Source organism: Mobula birostris, chromosome 18, assembly GCF_030028105.1.
Source record: "Mobula birostris isolate sMobBir1 chromosome 18, sMobBir1.hap1, whole genome shotgun sequence".
Lineage (NCBI taxonomy): Eukaryota > Metazoa > Chordata > Chondrichthyes > Myliobatiformes > Myliobatidae > Mobula > Mobula birostris.
Genome location: NC_092387.1, coordinates 8183999 through 8200244, shown reverse-complemented (window position 1 = coordinate 8200244; position 16246 = coordinate 8183999). Strand labels below are relative to the sequence as shown.

General features: G+C 43.6%; 1 protein-coding gene across 2 annotated transcripts in view; it reads right to left on the bottom strand.

Annotated features, from left to right (window-relative positions):
- Nucleotides 1-531: 531 nt before the first annotated feature.
- Nucleotides 532-16246, bottom strand: part of man2a2 (mannosidase, alpha, class 2A, member 2) — a 77423-nt gene continuing 61708 nt past the window's right edge. Inside the window, exons 17-22 of one of the 2 annotated variants that reach the window (XM_072282138.1) lie at nucleotides 15825-15958; nucleotides 13947-14088; nucleotides 12066-12199; nucleotides 6093-6287; nucleotides 4285-4395; nucleotides 532-2777 (exon numbers count right to left, since the gene is read on the bottom strand). In XM_072282138.1, coding sequence (XP_072138239.1) covers nucleotides 2628-2777; nucleotides 4285-4395; nucleotides 6093-6287; nucleotides 12066-12199; nucleotides 13947-14088; nucleotides 15825-15958 — 866 coding nt within the window. In that variant the 3' untranslated portion in view covers nucleotides 532-2627. Of the gene's footprint in view, nucleotides 2778-4284; nucleotides 4396-6092; nucleotides 6288-12065; nucleotides 12200-13946; nucleotides 14089-15824; nucleotides 15959-16246 lie in introns of those variants that run through there. The other variant, XM_072282139.1, reaches the window with a different exon arrangement.

The following is a 16246-nucleotide window of genomic DNA, read 5'->3' as shown; positions in this document are numbered from 1 at the left end:
TTCCAGCATCTGCAGATTTCCTCGTGTTTGCCCTAACAGATTCGCTGGTTCCCCTTCATCTACTACTAATATTACTTCAAATAAATTGTTTAAGAATGAATTTGATTTTGCTTGATGTTACATCTTAGTTAAGGCCACAGGATATCAATAACACAATTGATTCCTCTGATACTGGAAACCTTGAGCAACACACACAAAATGCTGGAGGAACTTAGCAAGTTACAGCAGGACATTTTCTGTGTGCAGCTTCCCAGTCTGTTTGACGAAAGCCAGAGATTTATCAAAAATGTGCAGCAAGATTTCCTCACAGCAACAGCACGGCAAGCTTCTTTCACAATGCTCCAAACAGAAAATGGTAGAAAGATTCAGGCATCACCAGAGAGAGAAGTATTTATTCATTTCTCCAAATATCCATCCTTTCAGTCCACCTCACATTTCCAGCATCCGCAGTGGTTAGTACTGACTCCGTTAGTTCTTGCATGCTGTGAATCCAACTACAGGTGCACAAAGACAAGTGTACAATGGACAAAGTCCAGTTCCTCTCATGTTTTATTGAGTATTTGTAACTGTGTTTTGCTCCTATAAAAGTGCGATTGTGACGTAAGAAAATCAAATACCCACCAAGTTCAAGCGATACTATTGGCAGCAGGAGACACAGCAGTCTGATCCCGTCAGGAATGCTGGGTCTTTTACAGAACGGGGCATGGTTAAATCCAATGGATACAAGGGAATCTAGTTAAATGCACATCTAGATTATCATCAAAAGGCCCCTGAATGAGGGAGGCACACCTAAACTCCAGAATCTAGTTAAATGTACTTCTAGATTATCAAGTGGCCCCTGAATGAGGGGAGTCACAACGGGAACACCTGACAACTTCAGCAAATATAATGTGGTTCTTGTACAAATGGTACCAAAGTTGATTGGTATACCTTTAATTTGTCATCTTATGCTACATCCACCACTATCAACCATCTTGAGGCTCTGTATTTAGTGTCCTGAAGGTCAAAGCAGTTTCATCAGACACTCTCTTTAGAAAGGACGGAGATAAAGTTGCCCTGCTGGAAGTTAAGACACTAACACTTCAGTCCTGTATCGGATCAGTGCAACAAAACATTCCTTCAGAAAATTTGTCAATTAATTTCAGTAAACTATCTGCACTCAGATATCTTTTCATTTTCTTCCAGCAGAACATGATTTTCTTTTTAATATCACTGGTTCAAAGCACAACTTAATTATGCCAGAATTTTTTTTCTGTTGGAAATTTCTATTGGACTCTTTCCTAGCTTCAAACTACGGAATTCATAATTTTTCAATTGCTAATTATTCCTACTGCCTTACAATTTGTTTAAAAAGTGATTATTTCCAAGAGCAGCAAATTAACCTTAAAAAACTTTCGGAAGTAGGACTTACTCTTATCATTTTGCAAAACTATCATAGAGCTCACATTGTGAATCAGAACACAGCAAGGAACGTTGAAATATGTAAAAAATGATGAAAATACCCAGCATATCCTTCAGAATCCAAAAACCACAAATGTTTTAGTTTTACTGGAGGTGGTAGAGAAAACTCAGAATGCTGATGTGTATTTGTGCATCCAGATCTGCTGTGTATTTACAGCATTTTTATTTGTTAACATTGCTGATCAGGTCTTGTACTGGGCTGTAAACATTGCGACAAGCACATCACACACAGCAGCTCAGCCGTACGTGAGGAGACCTGACGTCACCCAGCACCTTCAGCTCTGAATATGCAGCACAACCACAGATTATTGCACAAATACCCAGGGAGATGCTGACGAATGAAGCTGAGGCCTTGAATGTTCCAGTGCTGGTCCAAACACCAGAACCCAAGTCCTGAACAATGTGAGAACAGAAAATCAACTGGCCTGAGATTTACATGGCAAAATGCAGCAGGAACGTGTAGACACTGGTTTACACAAGCTTAGCTTCAGTCCATGTCAAGTTCATCTGTAACAGGGAAAGTATTTTCAAAGAACAGATTATCCTACCACTCCCCTTCCCCCCCCCCCACCAAGTTTTGAATGGGAGAGACCTTGAGGAGAAATTCATTGTCAGTCTTCTCAGGAATGCATTACACAAGTTAGATCAGTTCAGGTGTACAGGTGTGCACACTGAGCAATTGTAAGTGTGCACACTATTCTAATACCGTGCACACAACTAACAGTTTCACACTTGCCTACTCTGTTTCTGCACACGAGCTTTTGCATACAGAGACAGATGTAAACTGAACACTTCCAGATTCACCACAGCTCTAGTCCTTGCTTTTGGAGTTATGAATTTACAATCATGTCCAGCTTGCCGATTAAAGTCATGAAGTGACATACACTGTAGTGGTAAACGCATAAACTGCATGTAGAATTTCTACATAAAGTGCATTGGTTGGTGTGGCTCTGCTTTCACTATACAAGCAACTTGAAATTCACCAATCCAATTCAAATTCAGGGTTGTTCTGTTACACATTTTCCAGCTTTGAGTCTGCCCTTCCCCAACACCCTTCCCATCAACATCTTGGGGTTTATGAATCCAAGAGCCATGGTTCATATTGCTAATTGGCTGCTATCTTACAACTCCTAGCTCCAGGTGAGGAAGTACTGTTGGGAATTCACTCAAACCATCCGAATGCGGAAGGTGGAGATCTCCATTGGTTTCAGGAAGACAAGACTGTTGTTGAAGGGCTTGGCAGGATACAGGAGAGTCAGCGACATTGGCTGCACATTCACGACATCCAGGCCCTGAAACATGGTCCCCACTGATAACTGCAACAGAAAAGCATGAGACGGGTTAGGCTGTAAACAAGGGTTAGAGCATAGATTACAAAGCATACTACAGGTCCTTCGGCTCACGATATTGTGCTGACCCTTAACCTACTCCAAGATCAATCTAACCCTTCCCTCACACAGAACCCTCTATTTTCTTTCATCTATGTGCCTATCTCTTAAATTTAAATTCCAAAAAATTAAAAGCAGTGACTAATTTGTAGAAAAAATTTTTGGACATTTAAGAGCCTCATTAATTTCTCTAATGTATGTACCTCTATCACCACCACTCCTGGTATCACAAACAAGAGAAAATCTGCAGATGCTGGAAATCCAAACAACACATACAAAATGCTGGAGGAACTCAGAGGTCAGATAGCATCTATGGAAAAGAGTACAATTGACATTTTGGGCCAAGACCTTTCAGCAGGACTGGAGAAAATAAGAAGAGGGGTAGAGTTAGAAAGTGGCAGGAGGGGGGTGGGAGAGATACAAGGTGATAGGTGAAATCGGGAGGGGGAGGGGTGAAGTAAAGAGCTGGGAAGTTGACTGGTGGAAGAGATACAGGGCTGGAGAAGGGGGAGTCTGAACAGAAGGCCATAGCAGCATGAAAAGGGGGGAGGAGCACCAGAGGGAGGCGATGGGCAGGCAAGAAGATAAGGTGAAAGAGGGAAAAGGGGACTGGGAATGGTGAAGGGGGCGGGGTGGGGGGGGGCATTACAGGAAGTTCATGAAATCAATGTTCATGCCATCAGGCTGGAGGCTACCTAGACGGAATATAAGGATCTCCCAGTGGTCATACATTTTAATTCCACATCTCATTCTGATATGTCTATCCACAGCCTCCTCTACTGTCAAGATGAAGCCACGCTGAGGTTGGAGGAACAACACCTTATATTCCATCTGGGTAGCCTCCAACCTGATGGCATGAACATTGACTTCTCTAACTTCCACTAATGCCCACCTCCCCCTCGTACCCCATCCCTTATTTATTTATATACTTTTCCTTCTCCCTGGGCCTCCCGTCCCATGATCCCCTCATATCCCTTTTGCCAATCACCTGTCCAGCTCTTGGCTCCATCCCTCCCCCTCCTGTCTTCTATCATTTTGGATGTCCTCCTCCCCCTCCCACTTACAAATCTCTTACTAGCTCTTCCTTCAGTTAGTCCTGACGAAGGGTCTTGGCCCGAAGCATCGACTGTACCTCTTCCTAGAGATGCTGCCTGGCCTGCTGCGTTCACCAGCAATCCTTATGCGTGTTGCAGAATATAAGGTGTTGTTTCTCCAACCTGAGTGTAGCCTCATCACGATCGTACAGGAGGCAATGGATAGACATATTTGGAATGGGAATGGGAAGTGGAATTAAAATGGGTGGCCACTGGAAGATCCCGCTCCACCCTCAACACTGCCTTCAACTGCTTCTCTTCATGTCATGCATTATCTGCTAATACCCTATCCTCCTGCCAGTTAACAGACTATCTACAGGGGTCAATCATCTGTCCCATACCTTGCCATGTGTGGTCGTACAATTGAAGCCCAGGCTCTTGGCCTCAAGCCCACAGTCAAAGCCTTTGCGATGAAGGATCAGAGCAGCTTCTAACCCTGGGGCTGAAACCACCTGCAGCAAAAAATAAATGAGACAGTGAGAGGGGAGGGGTGCTCGTAAATTGGGGTAAATACAAGCAAGAGACAGAAGAAGAGAGAGAGGAACAAGCATACGCACCTACAGTGTGAGGGAAATGAGAGAGAGAGAGAGCTGCAAGTGAGACACGGAAGGCGTGAGTCAGAGACAGACAAAGGGTGGGAAGAGAAAGTGTGAGTGGATGAGTGATATTGATGTGGGACCTGCACCCACTATGATATGCCATTACAATTCCAAATCATGTCCACATTAGGTAGCATGGTAGCATATCAGTTCGCACAATCACTGTACAGCAATCATTATTTGAGGTTTGATTCCTGCCGCTGTCGTAAGGAGTTTGTACATTCTCTCCGTGACCACAATGGTTTCCCCTGGGTGCTTCAGTTTCCTCCCACATTTCAAAGATGGGTTAGGGTTAGTATGGTGTGGGCATGCCATGTTGGCACTGGGAGAGAAGTGACACTTGCGGGCTGCCCCCAGCACAATCCCTGCTGATTTGATGCAAGCCATGCATTTCACGGTATGTTTTGATGTACTTGTGATAAATAAGTAAAGCTAGCCTCCAGTGTAAGAGCAATGGCTGGAGACCAATAGCAGCACCCACATTCAATTTGCCCAGTGGACAGTAATGCCTGTCTCGTCATCTACAGCACCTTCATGAAGGAGATACAGGAGCATCAGGACTAGTCTGCCAGACTGGGGAACAGTTTCTTCCCTCAGGCTGTGAGCATAATGAATACCCTGCCGTCACCGAGGTCTCATCATGAGGACAGTGAGCTGTCTACATATATTTTGTATTATATTTTATTAAATTATTTCTGGTAATATTTTGGTTTATGTGCTACATATGATACATATTTTGTGGTCCAGGAGAATGCTGTTTCGCTTCGAACGTTCTTCAGATTACAATAAACTTGAATTTCTGTTGGATGCCGCTCAATCCCATAGCTAATGCTTTTATTTGTGAAATCTGTATATTGCCAGCAAAGCTAGCATTTATTCAAGGTGGTCAACAGCCAATTTGCTTCAGCCACTGCTGTTCATATGATAAGGATTCTGTTAGTACTGCTTTTGACCCCTCTCTTCTATGCAGAGAGGAAAGCCTCACCGAGCTTGAGATGGTCTCAGGAAGGCAAAGTGGGAAGAACATAGTGAAAAACCACAGCAGCGGCAATACTTCATTAGTAGTTTGAGGAGACTTGGTGTGTCACCAAAGACTCTCACAAATTCCTACAGCTGTATCCTAACCTCTGAATGAATGGTCACCGCACAGGATGAAAAAAAGCCAAAGAAAGTTGCAAACTTAGCCAGCTACTTCAAGGGCACTAGCCTCCCCAGCATCAAGGATATCTTCAAAAGGCAATGCTGCAAAAAGACGGCATCCATAATTGAGAACCCTCATCACCCAGGTCCTGCCCACTTCTCATTGCTACCATCAAGGAGGAGGTACCTTTTCAATTTCACTTACTTACTTATTTAATTTAACATATATTTGTTTTTGCAATTGACAGTACTTTTATTATATATTGTAATGTACTGCTGCTGCAAAACAACACATTTCACGACATATGCCAGTGATATAAAACCCGATTCTGATTCCTTATGGTTACAGAGGGACGTGTTGAATCAGACAGGCAAGGGAGCAGCAAGTGTGGCCAGTGACCGTTCCTCACCTCAGACTGCAGAGTTCTGATATTCAGCAGGTGGAAGTCGCATGGTACAGCGGCAGAGAGTGCGTGCCAGGTTCGGATGGGCGGGATTTTCTGCGGCTGGGGTGTCACAGGCATCACCAGCATCTCATGGTTCACCAGCATCGAGGTTGTGTGACTGAGCAGCGAGGGGAAGTTCACTGGCCTGCTGTCCTGTACCTGCAGAAAACAGAAATCAACACGGGGGTGGGACAGGAAGCCTGCACTGGGCCCGGTTAATCTGGAACAAGGGTTGGCGATAGCATGAACCAAGCAATTTAACTGCTCCAAATTCTCTGATCCCCAAATCCACCCTTGCCTACACAAATGCCTGTTAGATTATTGTCATGTACACAAGTACACTGAGGTACGGGTACAATGAAAAACTTGGTTGCAGAACAGCACAGATAAGGAGGCACAGACAACACCCAAACTATATGAAGACTGCACAAAACAAGAGAGTAGTGCATTACAGGGTCACCAATTCTTGCAGGTTTTGTCTGCCGAGGGCATGCAATTACAATATACCCCCCCCCCCACACAACCCGAATCAAGACCTGATCAATTCCCACATCTGTAAACTACTTAATCTGAGAGAGGCTTGAACTATCTGCCTGTAAGAGACCTGCACTTTCAAAACCAATCAGATTCAACCAAGATCAACCAACACGCCAAAGAGGCAGAAAGGAAGGAAGAAATTGCCTTGACTCTGCTGTTAACTTAATGAAAACATCATGAAAAGGACATTCAGCACCACCATTTATTTAATGAAGAATCCTCGTTCTCCTCAATATCCCACTCCTAAGTGCCAAATTCCTTAGGGATCAAAGTCTATTGGTCTCAGATTTGAATACACTTGAGAGTTAGAGAATCTCTAAAGCTGACAGAAATCTTAGACGGATCACAGCTGGTGATGTTTAGACATTATAATTCTTTAAAATACAGTAAATGGCGGCTGAGCCAGGCATGGTTCTGGCTTTGTTCAATATCCCCGTGCTGTTCCAGGAAGGAGACAAGGATATGCCCACTCTCTGACTGAATTCATTACCCTCACACTGAAGGCTGAAATGACCATGACCAACAAACACATCAGAGGTCTAACCAGAGACTATTGAGACTGCAACCATCAGACTCACATCTCTCACAAGCTGTGAAATCCAGGCGATTTCCAGTTTTACTGGTCCACACTGACCCCTGCAGACAGTACAGCAGTAAACTGATACAGTGTGATGATCATTGCTAACAATTGCTGTTTCTCATCAGCAGGCATCTACACTTGGCACAGGACTGTCCTGAGTCAGGCCCCGAGGCATGCATGCACGTATCCATGGTGTCTCAGATCTCAACTCTGTGCAGTCACAACGTGCCATCACAGACACTGCTCCATCCCTCCCACTGCTCTTCACTCGAGAGGGAGAGATAAGCACCACTGATGTGGCTCATTACAGACCCTTCTCTCCTGAGTGAACATAATTCAAGACAAGGCAACAGCATTTCTCCACAATGGAGGGAAAGAAACAGTCTATATTTTGGGCAGAGACCCTTCATCAGGATTGCAAAAGAAAGGGAAGAAGTCAGTATAAGATTGGTGAGGGGAAGTAGCACAAGCTGGCAGATGATAGGTGAAGCTAGATGAGACGGAAGGTGGGTAGGGAAGGGAGGGATGAAGTGAGAAGCTGGGAGATGATTGTTTGAAGAGGAAAATTGTTGTAAAAGGAATCTCTTCAGGTTCTAACCTGACAGTTTGGACATCCAGAGCAATACACACAAAATGCTGGAGGAACTCGGGTCAGGCAGCACCTACAGAAATGAATTGAGCAGTCGACGTTTTGGGCCAAAATCCTTCATCCACACTGGAAAAGGGAAAGATGCCAGAGTAAAAATCTGGGAAGAGGGGAAAAAGGACAAGCTAGAAGGTGATAGGTGAAGAAAGAGTGAAGTAAGAGGCTAGGAGATGACAGGTGGAAGACGCAAAGGGCTGGAGAAGAAGAAATCTGTTAGGAGAGGAGAGTGGGACCATGGGAAAAAGGGAAGGGGGAAATGAAAGGCTGATGAGAGGAGGTGGTAAGAAGCAGAAGAGGAGGGATGGGGGAGGAGAAAACAGAATTTTACTGGAATGAGAAATCAATGTTCATGTCATCAGGTTGGAGGGTAGCTAGATGGAATATGAGGTGTTGTTCCTCCACCCTGAGAGTGGCCTCACTGTGGCAGAAAAGGCAGGTATGTCGGAACAGGAATTTGGATAGGAATTAAAACGGCTGGCCACAAGGATATGGTGCTTATTGCGTATGGAATGGAGGTGCTTGATGAAGCAATCCCCGAGTTTACGTCAGGGGTCACCGATGTGGAGCAGGCCATATTGGGAACACTGGATACAGTGAACAATCGTTAGCAGAACCCACAAACAGTCAGCACAAGTCAGTGGAGAATGGTGAGGCATTAGAACACTGACCGATCTCACCCACTAATACAGAGGAAAAGGTGAACTGCTAGTCAGCAACTGGGATATGAACACAGACAGGCAGCTATGAGCTATACTGCACAGGCAGCTACAGGTGACAGCACTGTGGAGGTCAAAGTTAATGAACAAACTACACTTTGACCAAGCCTGCGCTCTACAAGGTTACCTCGTGGGCGCTGCTCCAGGAAAAGATGAAGGCTACGAATGCCTTTAACATGGAGTGCAGCCTTGCCAGTAAGCCAATGGACTAAAGAGGAGCAACGGGAATGAAGAAAATGGTGAACATGTAGGAAAGTAGTACAGTAAATGGCAAGCCCTGCCCATCACACTCCAGAGACAGTATTAATTAGACACACTCATACACAAAACCATCGACTCCCCTCTTCAGCCTGTCAGATGGGCAATCTGCAGATTCCTATGACCACGAGTCTGCACTCCAGGTCTGAGAGTCTGGGCCCAAGGACTCCAGAGGCAGCCTGTCCTGCAGCTGGAGGCCAATCTGTGTGGGTGAGTGGGAGTTTGTGAGGCAGAAGGAAAGGGACTTGTTTTGCTGCTGATGTTTTGTTTTTTGTGTTCTGTTGTTGCTTGTGTTGTTCTGTTGAACATCGTGGGCATGCGATGTTGGCACTGGAATGTGTGGTGACACTGGCAGGTGGGCTGCCCCCAGCACATCCTTAGGTTGTGTTGGCTCTTAATGCAAATAACACATTTCAATGTATGTTTCAATGTACATGTGACAAATAAATTAGTATGTACCAGCTCCCCACTATATCGCCTTCTAAATACTGTATGTGCATGTAAAAAAGCAAACATTTTAAACACAAGAATGCAGAGTGATTACCAGCTTCCTAGCTGGGACCCACTGCACACAGCACAGGAAATTCCCACAAACTCCACTCGTTTCCAACTTAGTTCAGTTGTGCAATTCTAATTAATTGTTCCCCAACAGTGCAAAACTCCTACTACCAACAGCTGTTTGCTGTAACACTAGTCACAGGTTTGACAGCCCATGACGATTCCAATATCCTTCAGCCATTAGAACACTACAGTAGGGGCAGAACATTCACTTCGTAACCCAAATGTGAAGGCAGAGCACACAAACTCTGTTAATGATACAATTCTTGGTGCAGGGTGAGAAACAGAGGAGAATCCACGTCAATACATCCCTCAGAGTTGCTGCACAAGTTGGTAGGGTAGCTAAGAAAGTGTATAGTGTGTTGGTCTTCAGTAGTCAGGGCATTGAATTCAAGAGTCGCGAGGTAACGTGCAGCTTTATAAAACCTGGGTTAAACACACTTGGAGTATAGTGTTCAGTTCTGGTTGCTTCATTATAGGAAGGATGTGGAAGCTCTGGGGAGGGTACAGAGGAGCTTTACCAAGATGCTGTCTTGATTAAAGAGAATGTCTTATGAAGATAGGTTCAGCTAGTGAGGGCTTTTCTCTTTGGAGTGAAGGAGGATAAGAGGTGACTTGACAGAGGTGTACAAGATGATCAGAGGCATAGAGTGGATAGCCAAAGACCTTTTTTCCCAGGGCAAAAATGGCTAATACAATGGGGCTTAATTTTAAGGTGACTGGAGGAAAGTATAGTGGGGAAAATGTCAGAGGTAGCATTTTTTTTTTAAATACGCAGAGTGGTGGGTGCATGGAATGTGCTGCTAGGGTTGGTGGTACAGGCAGATATATCAGGGACATTTAAGAAATTCTTATATAGGCACTTGGATGAATGAAAAAGGACCATGTGGAAGGAAGGGTTAGGTCAAAAGGTTGGTACAACATTAGAGATGATGAGCCTATACTATGCTGTTCTATGTTAACGCAGCTGGTCACTAAAGGAAGTAAAGCTTCATCTTGCAAACTATTTTATTTGACACTATTTTACTGAAGCACAAGAGCTCTTCTGAGGCAGTCCCTCAGGGTGAAGGGTGTTTTACAGTTCTGAGAATGCCAAGGTGGCTGAGAGATCTGCCAACTCTGCCATAGGTGAGGCAGGTGGTGCTCAAAGGATTGTTTGGGATATTTTATTATTTACTTAGAGATACTGTGCCAAACAGGCCCTTCCGGCCCAACAAGCCACAGCGTCCGGCAGCCCCCTATTTTAACCCTAGCCCAATGAGCCTACCAATTGGTAATTCTTTTGACTGTTGTTTGAAACCGGAGTACCCGGAGGAAACCCACACAATCACTGGGAGAACATACAAACTCCTTACAGACTGTGCTGGAATTGAACTCCAAAACACCCCAAGCTGATATAGTGTCCAACCACTACACCACAGTGGTGCCCAAAATGCTCGTGTGTTGGTTTCAAAATTAATTCATACATTCCTGCCGTAGACACTCAAAATGCTCTGTGCCTCCCTGGACACTCCTTCCCTGAGCATCATACCTGTGTTTGGAATAGCCAAGACTATTTCAATGGCTGACCCGCACACTGGTTCATGCTGAGGTTATTAAAGCACAATGGGAATGCCTGTTTAGCTTGAAGGGATAGACATGTTGTGGCCACGCTATTAGGTACAGGAGTAGAACCCAGTGTGGTCTTCTGCTGTAGTCCACTCATTTCAAGATTCATTCTGTTGTGCATTCAGAGATGCTCTACTGAATACAACTGTTGAAATGCGTGATTATTCGAGTTGCTGTTGCCTTTCTGTCAACTTGAAACAGCCTGTCCATTCTCCTCTGATTTCTCATTAACAAGGCATTTTCGCCCACAGAACTGCTGCTCGCTAGATGTTTTTCCCTTTTTTGTACCATTTTCTCCATAGTCTAGATACTACTGTGTGTGAAATTCCCAGGAGATGAGCAGTTTCTAACTTACACAAACCACTCCATTTAGCATCAACAATCATTCCACAGTCAAAGTCACTTAGATCACATTTCTACTCCATTCTGATGTTTGGTTTGAACAACTGAACCTTTCAACCATATTTGCATGTTTTATGCATTGAGTTGCTGCCACATGATTGGCTGATTAGGTATTTGCATTACAAGCAGGTGCAAGGTATACCTAATAAAGTGACCGTTGAGTGTACACCAGGCTTAGTCTGTGCCTAACCTGTCACAGAACTTATTAAATTCAGAACACAAAAAGACGACACTGGATAGGAAACAAATCCCAGACAATCTCCCCAATCCTCTCTTTGCCCACAACAGCCCCTGTTGTTGCTAAGGTACATTATGACAAGTAATAGGGGTTCTGAAGCTCCATATTTACTGTTGGGCATTTGATTGCAGTGAGGATTTCAAGAAGGACCCTCCCTTGTCCTCAGCCAGTTAGGACACTGGACAACAGTAGGTGATTTCTAATTTTCCCTACTTCTCAAGGCCATCAGCTGGCTTAATACAGACCACATCTGGAAGTGGACATGTCTGGAAGACAATGGTCAACTGGATCTATAACCGCACTGGAATTGAGAAACAACTATTTTGCTTCAAGTTTATCTCCACAACAGAGACAACAGATTATTCACAAAAGACATTTGTAAAGGATTAAATACTTTGTCTGACGTCATTCTTCTCTCCAGCAAGATGCGGAATCTGTTGCAGGTCAGTACATTGTCCTTTAGTCCCTGTCCCAGGCCTCGATTATCATCCTGCATTAAGCGGCGATCCAGAATAATCTCCAACTGACCTGCAGATGTAAGGGGATAAGCATGAGCTTAGGCTTTTGCGGTACAGCATCACGATTATCTGGTTTACTGTCTGTAACATCCTCTCTAATTTCTTCAGGAAGGTGGTTTGTTAGAAATTCCAACTTTTTGAAATGTTATTTCCATAAATGCAGGTCATTCTTCACTGTGGCCTTCTCGTATTCCACCTCCACAACACAGCCTACATGATTAATAAGATAAGCAAACTTTATCAACAGATCACAGAGGTTCCCCAGACTTTAAGGCAATCCAGTTCTCCCTCATGAGTACACTAAACAAACAGGACTGGATGTAAAGTCACGGCAAGCTCAGGAACATTTTAAATCAGTCTAATAAGCATTCCCTGTCCTGCCTGACAATGTTGAAAGAAGAGAGTTTACTAGCTTTCTGGTTTGCATGAACCAGATACACAAGAAAATGGAAGAGGCTATTCAGCCCCTCATGTCTGCCCCATTATTCAAGATGACATGGTTGATCAACCTCTGTGCCAGACCTAGATAGTCCCAACTTCAAAAATTATCTACTTCCATTGAAAAACGTCCGAGTCATTCTACAGCGGTCCAGCCAGACGCTGCAAGATTCACCACTCTCTGCAAGAACTTCTACACCTCTCAGATGACTAGCTCATCTTGTAACTATGTTCCCGTTCGAAACTCTCCCACTGATGAAAACATGTCAACATCTACCATGTCTTGCTTTTACAGGATCTTAAAAGTTTCATTAAATCACCCCTTGTTCTTCTCAACATGAAAGAATACAAAACTATGAACACAAGATTTTGTGATGCTGGAAATATTGAGCAACACACAAAAGCTGGAGATAGTCAGGTGGTCAGGCAACATCTTTGAAGGTAAACAAACATTGTTCTGGGCTGAGACCCTTCATCAGGACTGGAAAGAAAGGGGGATAAAGCCAGAGTTATGTGGGGGTGCGGTAGGTGATATGTGAGACCAGGAAAGGGGAAAGGTGGGTAGGTGAAGAGGAGGGATAAAGCAAGCTGGGAGGTAAAGGACTGAAGAAAGAGGAATTTGATGGGAGAGGACAGTGGACCATGGGAGAAAGGGAAGGAAGAGGGGCACCAGAGGGAAGTGACAGGCAGGTGAGGAGAAGGGGCAAGAGGGTAGCCAGAATAGGGAATGGAAAAAAAAAGGGGGGGGGGTGAGAAATTACTGGAAATTAGAGAAATCGATGCTCATGCCATCAGGTTGGAGGCTAGACAGAATATGAGGTATTGCTCCTCCAGCCTGAGCTTGGCCTCATTGCGGCAGAAGGGGAGCCCCACGGGCAGAGATGTCAGAATGCGAATGGGAAGTTGACTTGAAATGGGTGGTCACCAGGAGATCCTATACAAAACCAACTGATGACAGCATAGTCCTCTCATCACTGGAATTAGCCAAGTGAATCTCCTTTGGACTACCTCCAAGGCTGCTGTGTCCTTTATAGAACTCAGGAGAGATTCTACTGTCAGTCCTTCAAAAAAGTCAATCACCTTGTTCAACAGTTCAAGGCAAAATGCAGTACAAAATTCATAAAGCACCCTGATCACCAAGTGATGAGGCTGATACAGTGAGCTCTGACTCCGCTATTAACAATGTCTCCCAACAATAACCATCCTGGCATTACAGCAGATTGTGATGCGAGGGAAGAGATGCCAGCTCCTAACCCCATCCCCACCCTGAACTTTCTCCCCACTCATAGGGTGTCCAGGGGTACTAAAGGATTACTTACCACTATGCATGCTTGACACACCCAGAGACTGAGCAGTGTGCACTGTAAGGCGAGAATGGTTGTCCTGAATATAGGCCATGGTGGGCATGGGGTAGAAATTGGCCTGAAGTGGCAATTTTTGTAAGTATTTCCTAGGTTGAATCTATATTAAAGAGAAATGAAGAATAATTGATTCTGCTGTGCCAAGTCTTTGTTATCTGAAACTACGAAGTCAATTTGAGATTTAAATATCATTCAATCTGGAAATAAGAATGCTAATGTGATGACCAGAAAATGACAAGTTTGTTACTAAAATGATAATGTGTAGTTACATCAGGACAACATTTTGCTTCCCAACGCACTAAGGAAGCAATGTGTTGTCCTGATGTGACTCTGGACCTGCTTTGGATGCCTCTTAACTGCCTGTGAAATGCTCTGGCAAGCCACTCATTCCAATTACAATCTTAGATGGACAGTAATTGTGAGCATTTGCTGGTGCTGCCTGTATTTTTTAAACAGATATTGAAGATAACATTTAATTCTATATTCTTGCCTTCATGGAAACTGATGTCAAAGCACTCCTATTACTCTCCCCACCCTTGGATACATCCCAAAACATCCAGAATCATCTCCCTGATCCGATGGGGATAGGATTGCGGGATCTATTAAACATCTAGACATTTACCTATTGTAAAAACTTTTTATCTGTGTGTACTGGTTCTGACAATATTTATAATATAGGCTAATACAAACCTCATGTAATGCCAGGCTGATGTAATTACAGGACAATACGATCACTTCACAAGTTTCCATTGGAAATGTTTAAGGAATGGTATGGAAAAATTAGGCTAAAATACAACAATTTTACAAGGGACTGATTATACACTTAGTGGCCACTTTATTAGGTACACCTGGTTGTTAATGCAAATATCTAATCAGGCAATCATGTGGCAGCAACTCAATGCATAAAAGCATTCAGACATAGTCAAGAAGTTCAGTTGTTATTTAGATTAAACATCAGAATGAGGAAGAGATATGATCTAAGTGACTTTGACAATGGTATGATTGTTGGTGCCAGACTGGGTAGTTTCAGTATTTCAGAAACTGCTGATTTTTGGGGAATTTCATGCACAATAGTCTAGAATTTACAGAAAATTGTGCAAAAAACAGAACAAAAAACATCCAGTGAGTGGGAGTTCTGTGGGCGAAAGCACCTTATTTATGAGACGTCAGAATTGTCAGACTGGTTCAAGCTGATTGGAAGGCCACAGTACCTCAAATAACCACACATTACAACAGGATCTCTCAACACACAACACATCAAACCTTGAACTGGATGGGCTACAGCAGAAGAAAACCACACCCAGTTTTACTCCTGTGGTCACTTTATTAGGTCCCCACCATGTTAACTTATATCCTTGATTTACTCCACAGCCCATGAAATGTGCATTGGTTGAAAAAAAATGGCTATCAATGCATTTATATTGTACCTGACAACATGAAGGCATTTTAGCATGATTCACACAATGAATTATGATTGAATGTCAGTGAGGGCTTTGCAAACAATGCATCATTAATGGCCCTTAAACTGTGACAGGATGACTAAGTAGGTAATCTGTATTTGATATTAATCACTACCACAGAGTAACCATCTGCTCTTCAGTTAATGTGACAGAACTGTCACATCCAGCTGAAGTAATACCAAGAGACAGATGCAATCAGTTTCAGTACACCTGCTCACAAGTGATACTTTTGAGAAACAGCTAACAGTTGACTGCAAAGCTGGAGCTTTCATAAAAATAAGCACTTCGTTTAGTTTTCTACCATCCATCACATGCAGCTTTGCAGGACAGTGGATGAAACCACACAGATTATGTAATAACTTTAGGTTGGAGTTACCTGAAAGCCATTCAGATCAGTGAAGAACATGTCTCCGCTTTCGATACCAGTGGACAGTCGCATTGCCAGCTCCCTGTTAACCTGGTCATGAATGTCAACCACTATGGAAACATCCAATGAAAGCCCTTCAGCTCCTGTCAATACAATAGAGTGTGCCAGATTATCAATGAGCAACATTTAACAAAGCACATTCTAAGCTACTGACTGGAACCATTCATTTCCATCTATGTCTGCCACTAATCAAACTCTGCTCACCTCATCTCCTCAATAAATCCTATAAGTTGATAATGCTGAGTAGAATCAGGTTTAGTATCACACACAAAAGTGATGAAATGTGCTGTTATTGGCAGCAGTACAGTGCAGGCATAACAAATTACAGAAAGTTAGAATAAAAATAAATCGTATAAAAGAGGAATAGTGAG